Below are 9,797 nucleotides of genomic sequence, written 5' to 3' on the forward strand. Positions count from 1 at the left end.
TTTTTTTGGTTTTTTGAGACAGGGTTTCTCTGTGGTTTTGGAGCCTGTCCTGGAACTAGCTCTTGTAGACCAGGCTGGTCTCGAACTCACAGAGATCCGCCTGCCTCTGCCTCCCGAGTGCTGGGATTAAAGGCGTGCGCCACCACCGCCCGGCCCCACTAGCTAACTCTTACATTTTAAATTAACTCATATTCCTTATTTGTAGTGATGAGGCGAGCAGGTCTGTTTTTCATCCCACCCTGCTCCTGCATGGCTAGTTTTACACCCGAAATAACAGCACACAAATTGTATTCATTTAAACACTGCCTGGCCTCTTAGCTCTAGCCTCTTACTGGCTAACTCTCACATCTTGTTTAATCCATTTCTATTAATGTGTATTGCCACTTGACTGTGGCTTACCGGCATGAGTCTAACCACTGTCTGTCTTGGGTAGGAGAAGCATGGCATCTGTCTGACTCTGCTTTCTTTCTCCCAGAATTCTGTTCTGTCTCCTCTACCTATCTAAGCTGCTGTCCTATCAAAAGGCCAAGGCAGTTTCTTTATTAACCAATGAAAGTAACACATAGACAGATGACCCTCCTACATCACTGATTTACACTCTGCCATGTGACAGTACCTTTATTAGCATGGCACATTCATCCCCTGCTCCTTCTGCATCTGGCTGGCGACTCCTGACTCTGCCCTTCCTTTTTCTATTGCTCTCAGTTTGGCTTTCCTACCTAACTTTATCCTATTCAGCGATTGGCCAGTACAAGAGAGCATGCAACCTGCTCTCCTCAAACCTGCAACCTGTCTTCCTCAAAAGTTGCTCATGTGAGTGAGCCTGTTTTTCCAGTTCTTCTCTGTTATCCCAATGGCAGTCCCTGGAGCTTTCCTCTGGGTAATACTGCCTCCCCCCCACACACACACATCACAAACTGCCCACTGCATGTGAGCGCCCTGGGCCAGCCAGCCCTCTGGAGTCAGTACTCTCTGTTAACCCAATGGTTTTGACAAATCAGGCAGCACACTATTGAGAAGCTCAACGAAAAGCAGGTGCCCATGTGTTCTCTGACAGAGGAGTGTGGGAGAGAAAAGATGCCACTAATGTCTAGAAGGCCGCAGAGAAGCCCAGGAGCAGCACCTGGGCAGTGGACAAAGACTTTGGGGAGTGGCTGTCCTAGTCAGTGTTATTGTTGTGAAGAGACGCCATGACCAATGTTGTGAAGAGACGCCATGACCAATGCACCGCTTAGATGAGAGAGAATTTAATTGGCTGGCTTACAGTGCCAAGGTTTAGTCCATTACCATCACGGTAGGGAGCATGGCAAACAGGCAGCACTGGAGCAATACTGAGAGCCACATCCTGATTTATAGGTAAGAGAGAGACTGAGACTGACTGGCTAGGTCTAGCATGGGCTTTTTGAAACCTTAAACTATCCCCAGTGACACACTTTCTCCAAGAAGACCACACTTCCTAATCCTAATCCTTTCCAGTAGTGTCAAACCCTAGTCACTGAGCCTTGAAATCTGAGTTGATGTGAGCCATTCTTTGTTTGTTTGTTTTTTGAGACAGTGTTTCTCTGTATAGCCCTGACTGTCCTGGAACTCACTCTGAAGACCAGGCTGGCCTCAAACTCATAGAGATCCACCTGCCTCTGCCTCCTGAGTGCGGGGATTAAAAGTGTGTGCCACCACCACCCGGCTACAGGTACCATTCTTAATTCAAACCACCACAGTGGCCTCAGCTCCCAGAACTGACATTGGCACCCAGGCAGCCATGAAACACATGACAGGTGAAGGTGCTTATTGCTAAGCCTGGCCATCTGAGTTGGATCCCTAGGGAGCAAACTAACTTCTTATGAATTGTCTTCTGATCTCTACTCATGCAGTGTGGCATGTACACACACACACACGTGCACACACACACACACACACACATACACCCTGGGTCACAACTAACTCCCTATGAATTGTCTTCTGATCTCTACTCATGCAGTGTGGCATGTGCACACACACATGTATGCATGCACACGTACACACACACACACACACACACATGCACGCACATACACCCTGGGCCACTATGGTTCTAATCTTAAAATATGGGATTGGCAACCCCTGACTCCTAATGTTTATTTGGGTTCCTGTGGGAAGAGTTTAGACAGCACTGGCCCACAGCCACCGCTCAGAAAGTGGTTGTTACTGTGGTTGTCAGCGTAGAGTGCTGTGGTCATGACCAGATGGGTGTCAGGACAGGGACACTGGATCTTCTGACGTTCCCTGGCCCTATTTGGAGCCAGCAGTGTGGTGCTCTGCCCAGGATCCCAGCCTCTGTAGTATGCTTTCTTTCCCCCTCTCCAGCAAATATGTTTGCCCCTCCCTTTGGGCTTCCTGACTGCTTAGGCTGCTTCAATCCTGCCCTCCTCCCCATTTTGCTAGAGCATCCTAAAATACCATTTTCTGGTGGTCGCAGTCCATGCCACCCTGTGTTATCCTCCTATGGGGAGAGAACTGGCCTTCCAGGCAAAGCGATGGTGTGTGCCAGTGGTGCCAGGGACTTCCTAGTGAGCCTGACTGAGGACTTCAGGGCAGCCTACACATGTGTGTAAGAAAATGGCTCCCAAAGAGAGTGGCGCTAGTGGGAGGCGTGGCCTGTTGAAGTAGGTGTGGCCTTATTGGAGGAAGTGTCACTGTGGGGATGGGCTTTGAAGTTCCTATGCCAATCAAGATGTAGGACTCTCAGGTCCAGCACCATGTCCCACCAGGACGATAATGGGCTGAACCTTTGAAACTGTAAACCACCCCATTAAATGCTTTCCTTTATAAGAGTTGCTGTGGTCATGGTGTCTCTTCACAGCGACAGAAACCCCAACTAAGGCAGCATGCTCTGTGGGCAGGGATGGATGATCAGTAGGAGCAGGACTTGCCTGCAGGCTGGCTGGCTGGAGGAACCCATCCTTTCTCACTCCCTCCTCAGTGCCCTCTCAATCACTTGAGGTCACCACTCTGCTGTTGTTACCTTGTCTTTCCTGCTGGCCCTGCTCAGGACACGCTGGCATTTCTGGACTAGTCTTTAGATCCTGTTTCTTCCTGGTGGGTCTTAGGGTCTCCCCCATCATCAACTTTGGCTGTTTGTTGGCCGGCTACAGGGAGGACTCTGCCACCCTTACCGAAAGCTCCTTGCCTGGCACCAGCCCTGCAGCCCAGCATGCTAGACTTCCTTGACACAGGCAGTGAACCCACTGAGGTGGAGGCTCGGGAGGATACAAGGACTCCTTCTAGGGCCCAGGCCCTATGAGGAAGGCTGTGGCTGCAGAGGCCCAGTCAGACAGCCGGGGCTAAAAAACTGGGTCTCCACCCTGCAAAGGTGGGGAAAGGGGCAGTCTGGGAAGGGTTTTATACAATTTATAGGATTATATTTCAGAAGCCAGAGAGAGCTTAATGTTTAAGAGCACTAGCTGCTCTTGCAAAGGATCTGAGTTCAGTTCCCAGCACCCACATGGCAATTTATAACTACCTGTAACTCCAGTTCCAAGGGTTCTGACACCCCCTTCTGGCTTCCTCAGGTACTGCATGTGCATGGGGCACATACCTACATTCATGTGGACAAAATACACATACACATAAAATAAAAATAAAGATTTCAAATTTTACTTTTAAAGTTTTTTAAAAAGGATTTTATAAACTTTTACCAGACTCTATATTTTTTTTTTGGGGGGGGAGGGTTTGAGACAGGGTTTCTCTGTAGCTTTTGGAGCCTGTCCTGGACCAGGCTGGCCTTGAACTCACAGAGTTCCCCCTGTCGCTGCCTCCTGAGTGCTGGGATTAAAGGTGTGCGCCACCACCACCCAGCAGACTCTATACTTATATACTAATTCTATGGGTATTTTTCAAACAGGAACTTTGAAAGCTTTATAGGATGCATTGAAAAGCAGTGTATTAGGCTGGAGAGATGGCTCAGTGGTTAAGAGCACTGGCTGCTCTTCCCAGCAACCACATGGTGGCTCATAACCATCTGTAATGAGATCTGGTGCCCTCCTCAGGGCATACATGGAGGGAGGATGTTGTATACATAATAAATAAATAAATNCCTCAGGGCATACATGGAGGGAGGATGTTGTATACATAATAAATACGTAAATAAATAAATAAATAAATAAATAAATAAATCTTTTTTTAAAAAAAAAGAAAGAAAAGCAATGTCTTTCCCTTTGATGGTTCGTTAATTGGGCTGCTCGGTTCAGCTCTATGGTGGCAAGTGCCCTTTTTTCTTGTGATGAATAACACAGTGGCTTCACATTCGTAATCTGTCCTGTTTCTGCAGATGGGAATTTCTTAGCAATAGGCTCTCACGACAACTGCATCTACATTTACGGAGTTGGCGACAACGGGAGGAGATACACAAGAGTCGGCAAGTGCTCTGTACGTTTTTGCCTTTTCCCGGGGGTGCTTACGTGGTCATTTCATGACGGTGGCGTGGTGTCTGCCCCGTTCCGAAAGGCACGAGGGACTTACCCAGTGTTTCCCCCCCAGGGCCATTCCAGCTTCATCACCCACCTTGACTGGTCCGTGAACTCACAGTTCCTGGTGTCCAATTCCGGGGACTATGAAATCCTTTACTGTGAGTAGCAGGCAGCAGGGTTGTCTGGGTTTGGATGACTCAGGATACTCTCTCTGAGACTCCCACAGGCCTGTGTGGGATGAGGCCCTCTCCATCCCTCAGTGTCCTCTGTGAGGTGGGGCCTGACATTGGATTGGGTTGATTGGGAGGGATCTTGTTCCCCGCCCTGGGGAAGAAGTGAGCCCGGTGTGGAGGTCCTGGAGGTGGGTGAATGTCACAGTATGGCTGGCCTTGGTGAAAGTACCCTCCCAAGCAGGCAGAGACCATGAAGTCCCTCCCACTTGGGTGGATAAAAGCCCCGGGGCCCTATTCCTTTTCTTCAAGCCTTTCTTAGGCTGGTCCCTGTGCTTAGTCAGTACCTGGGAGGAGGAAGGATGCCAACAGCAGCCTTTGCTCTGAGCAAAATGGAGGGGGCCGTGGGATATGACAGTGTTGAGGTCTCCACCCGTAGACCGTTCCTTCAAATGCACACTGCTGTTTGCCCACACTTTCTCATGATCCACAGTGATTTCTGGCACTTTGAAAGTGCTTGGCCCCTTTTATGAATAAAGAAGTCAGGGTTCAGATGCAGGTGAGGGGCCTACAGCCAGGGGTAGGGAGGAAGTTACTCCCCTGGGCCTGTTGCCTGCTTGGTAAGGAGCCTGGGAAAGACAGAGAAGAGAGGCAGCCAGTTCCAGGAGGGAGCCCTTCCTCCACGGGTCCCGCCTCACACGGGTGCACAAGAAGGCAGTTGCTTGTGGTATGGGCCTGAGTCTAGAACCTACCCAGACAGATGAGCCTGGAGGCCTTGGCACCTGCTGAGACTGGTTTCCATGAACTTCCACCCCTGCCTCAGAGCTGAAGAGGCTAAGAGATGCGCATGAGCATGTGCATGCATGTGTGTATGTGCGTGTGTGTGTTGTGTGTCTGTGTGTGTTGTGTGTGTCTGTGTGTGTTGTGTGTCTGTGTGTAGTGTGTGTGTACATGCTGGAAGAGGGCTGAACAGTCCAGAAGCAAGGCAGGGTTCAGGCCTGCCATGAGGACACTGCCATGTGGTGGCTGGGGACCAGAGACTGGCCACAGATGGGAGAAGCCATGCTGGTAGTGGGGAGCAAAAGAGGGTGTCTCAGAGAAGGACACCGAACCCTGAAAGGCAGCCTCTCCTAAAGCCCAGATTTGCGCTCCTTCCCTGGCAAACTGACAGCTGTGCACCACTGCTCCCATGGCTGGGGGAGGTTCTTCCCAGATGGCGCATGGCTCTGAGGACCCTGCCTGGCCCCAGGGAGGGCGGGGGCCCTTGGCTGAAAAATCACAAGGCTGTTTGCTTCTTCCAGGGGTCCCATCTGCCTGTAAGCAAGTTGTGAGTGTGGAAACCACAAGGGACATCGAGTGGGCCACCTACACCTGCACCTTGGGATTCCATGTCTTTGGTAGGGGTCCACAGATGTCATTGACTTTGAACATGGAAAATGTGTTCTAACGTATGAGATCACACCACCTCAAATCTTTCTTTAAGAATTTATATATTTTTAATTGTTTATGGGTATGAGTGTTTTGTCTGCATGCATGACTATGCACCATGTGTGTGCAGTGCCAGTGGAAGCCAGAAGAGGGCGTCAGATCCCCTTGGAACTAGAGTTACTGTTAGTCGTTAGCAGCCATGTAGGTGCTGGGAATCGAACCCAGGCCCTGAACCACTGAGCCATCGTTCCAGCCTCACCACCTTCAGTCTTGTCCATCTTCTCTATCACTGCTTGGGGCCATGATACACACTCTCCTCATCTCCCAGGCTCAGGCTGTGTGAGAAGGATGAGGGAGGAATTGACCCAAAAGCACAGGCTGGTCCTCCTACAGTGATTACATGGATGTTGTACCTATATGAACCATGTAACACTTGATTCATTTGCCACTTGTTAGGATTATTATATTCTTTGATCCTTAGCCTAAAACTTTCACTTCCTTCAAAGCTCATCTTAGCCTAACATGAGTCGCTACAATCTGAGAAGCTGGAAGCCAGCAGACTGATAAGACTGCGTAAGTCCCATAGTGCGGCGACTCTGTTTCCTGATGTTGAGTGTCCAGCCCTCTAGGTTTACACCAGGGCTGCTTGCTGGGAAGCTGGTATGTACTCAGCCCCCTCACATGTAAAGTTTTCAACCAAAAGTCTCTCCCTGGAAACAGTGCCCCTGCAATCTCAAGAACCTACAATGGAAAACCGCCTCTTCATAACCAGGGCAGTTGGTACTCTGCCATTGTGCCCAGACGGGCCCCAACGGAGGCAGGTAGTTCAGCAAAGCTGTAGGGAACAATGCAGAGCTTCTCAAGGCTGGCCCAGGCTAGACTGGACCAGGAAGCAGAGAGAAGCAGGAGCTGGAAATGAGCATCCTCCTCGCCCTGGATTCTAGAGCCCAGGCTGAAGGTGGTTTTCTTTTTGTGATGTGCTGATGACCAGGTCCTGTGTGTTGTGGGTCTGGGGTTTCCAGTGATGTCTGTGCTCTGTTTCAGGAGTGTGGCCAGAGGGCTCTGACGGAACAGACATCAACGCCATCTGCCGGGCCCACGAGAAAAAGCTCCTGTGCACAGGCGACGACTTTGGCAAAGTGCACCTCTTCTCCTACCCTTGCTCACAGTTCAGGGTAAGGCCTCAGCCACTCACACTCTTCCTCAGGGCTGGCACTGTGCTCTGACCTGTTGGAAATGAACTGTGGGTCAGGGCTGCCAGCATGACCCTACTAATCTGCTGCCTGAGCACATCTGGGGTTCCCTATCCCTCACCCCAGCAACTGCTTAGTCCCACCCTAGGGTTGGCTCATACCTGGTGCATCCTTTGGCATTGACTTACTTGATTTCAAGTGTATCGTGTGTTTGCTTCTGTCCTGGAGGATTAGTTCTACACCGTTCTTGAGTCCTGCACACGAAGCAGGTGCACAGACAAGAGCAGCTTAAATCAGGGGAGTAAGGGATTTATGGACTGATCTCAAACGCAAGCATTCCTGACGCCCATCGCCTCCATCTAAGCTTTCCTCCTTGCCGTATTTTTCCAGGCTCCAAGCCACATCTACGGTGGACACAGCAGCCATGTCACCAATGTCGACTTCCTCTGTGAAGACAGCCACCTTATCTCCACGGGTGGGAAAGACACGAGCATCATGCAGTGGCGGGTCGTTTAGTCCCCAGGGGAGCTCTGGGAGCAGATGGCATCCGAGGAGACAGACTCACGTTCCGCTTGGTCACTGTGATTTCTGTTTTGTCTACAAACTCTTACAAACCTCAGGAAAATTGTCCCTCTACCGGTTACCTTAGTTGGGGAGCCAGCGAGTGTCACACCAGATACGCGGTTTCGTGTCCGCTTTTGTTATATAGGACGGGACAGAATGCATGTTGGGTAAAGAAAGTTCCCAAGGTTTACATGGCAGTGGCATCAACGGAAGGGACTGGTGTGTCCTTATAGTCACTTTTCTATGAACTCTTCAGAATGGTCACAGAATGCCTTTTAAAATATTGTATATTGTCTTCACTGCTTCACCTTGCTAGGTCGGATATTTATAATGAAGTACCGAACTGCGGTCATTGATTAATTGGTCCTAAAAGGATAAATCACATAACTGAATCAGGAATGCAAATACCAGACTTTCCTTGGTCATGTAACTAAGATCTCACTAACCCCTCCCTTTGGGAGGCTGGCAAGAAAGGGAATGTGTACTCTCTGAATAAACAGTTTCCACTACAGAACCCCTGGGCTCCAGTGGGCTGTATCGGTGCTTCCACACTCTGGACAGACTGTCCTTCCCGAGGGCACAGCCAGTTTCTCAGCACCTCCACAAACTTCACACCCGCCGCCCATCTCTGTTTGTGTGCCCTGATTAATGGTGAGACATTTAGCCACCGCCCTGTGTATTAATGGCATGATATGGTATTGTCCTTGTATAGGGTTTAGTAACTCACAATAAAATGCCCAAGGCTGGGCCTCACTGTGCGTGCTTTGGACATTGTCCGCTTGTACCCAACGACCAAGTAGATCAAGTTGGAGAGGGACTGTCTTCAGTGTGGCAGCGGCCTAGGGAATGCAGCAGCTCAGGGGCTCCCGGTGCTAAGGGCAGCCCCCTTTCCCGACTCTCGTGCATGGACAGCGCGCATCATATGGACTAAGATTGTGCTCTGCTGAATAGGACATAGGTGGTTTAAATGCGTCGAGAAAGCCTTACCCACTGTGTGACAGATTGAATTCATTGTTTACATGGGGGACTGCATCTCAGATTTCTAAACAGAAGAATCACAAAGAGCTAAGAACAAATGCTGAGATTTTTAACTCACTTAAGCAAACAAGCGAATCGAGTTACCCGAACTCTACCACACCGATGGAGGAAAACTTTGGAGGCATTTCCTTTGCTGTCTCTAGCCTGCTGTGAAAGGGCGGGGCACCAGGAAATAACGTGACTCAAGATGAAGCCGTTTGTATGAACCCTTATCAGATATATTCTATAATGAAATAAAATCTTAAACGTGGATTTCTTATTGACCTATGTTTCTGAAAGTGTATCAATTAAAGTATTTAAAGTTAGATATGACCCACACTGCACCGTGTTTCCACACAGGGCTTACGAGGTCCCTTGTAGATGGAGTTCTGCTCTGTGGACAGTGTGGAAACCTTCATCAGATGGGACAACTCTAAAACGTACTGCCAAAATGGTCACTTTGAGTTGATAGTTAAAGGACTGATTAGATATCAAGGAAGGGAAAGAGACCCACGACAATTTGCATATTGGCTCCTTCGGTATTACCATGGCCTGGCAGAAACCACTTCAGGGAGGGAGGACTTGGCTTAGATTATGGTGTCAGGGGCTACAGGCCACTGTCACTTGACCCCAAGCATTTGGGAACAACGTCATGGTGGTGAGGGGAACAGATTGGAGAAGCGACTTCGTTGTCTGATAATAGGAAACAGCAAGAAGGAAGGGACCAGAGATACCAGCCATCTAAGGACCTACCCTCAGCAGCTACTGCCTCTATTGGTGCTGCACCTCCTCAAGTTTCCAGAACCTTCCACAATAGCATGCCAACCGGGACCAAGCATTCAAAGCCTATGGGTGACATGTCACACATAAACACATATAACAGCTTATAAGTCAAGAAGAAAGATGTATATACATGTGCTCATATTTAAGATGTGTACTTACAGAGTATTATTCTATATTTTATTAGTTATGAAGACAAT

At 49.4% G+C, this 9,797-nt stretch overlaps 1 protein-coding gene across 3 annotated transcripts in view; it reads left to right on the plus strand.

The window, feature by feature from the left end:
- The window catches only part of Eml1 (EMAP like 1), a 153,668-nt gene extending 144,567 nt beyond the window's left edge, over nucleotides 1–9,101 (plus strand). For all 3 annotated transcript variants that reach the window (XM_050154719.1, XM_050154718.1, XM_050154721.1), the window contains 5 exons: nucleotides 4,307–4,404; nucleotides 4,516–4,603; nucleotides 5,917–6,012; nucleotides 7,088–7,218; nucleotides 7,627–9,101. In XM_050154719.1, the coding sequence (XP_050010676.1) occupies nucleotides 4,307–4,404; nucleotides 4,516–4,603; nucleotides 5,917–6,012; nucleotides 7,088–7,218; nucleotides 7,627–7,752 (539 nt within the window). In that variant the 3' untranslated portion in view covers nucleotides 7,753–9,101. The remainder of the gene's footprint in view (nucleotides 1–4,306; nucleotides 4,405–4,515; nucleotides 4,604–5,916; nucleotides 6,013–7,087; nucleotides 7,219–7,626) is intronic.
- Nucleotides 9,102–9,797: the final 696 nt, after the last annotated feature.

Source organism: Alexandromys fortis, unplaced genomic scaffold (genome assembly GCF_014885135.2).
Source record: "Alexandromys fortis isolate MF-2015 unplaced genomic scaffold, M_Fortis_MF-2015_v1.1 scaffold_91, whole genome shotgun sequence".
In the NCBI taxonomy this organism is placed as follows: Eukaryota; Metazoa; Chordata; class Mammalia; order Rodentia; family Cricetidae; genus Alexandromys; species Alexandromys fortis.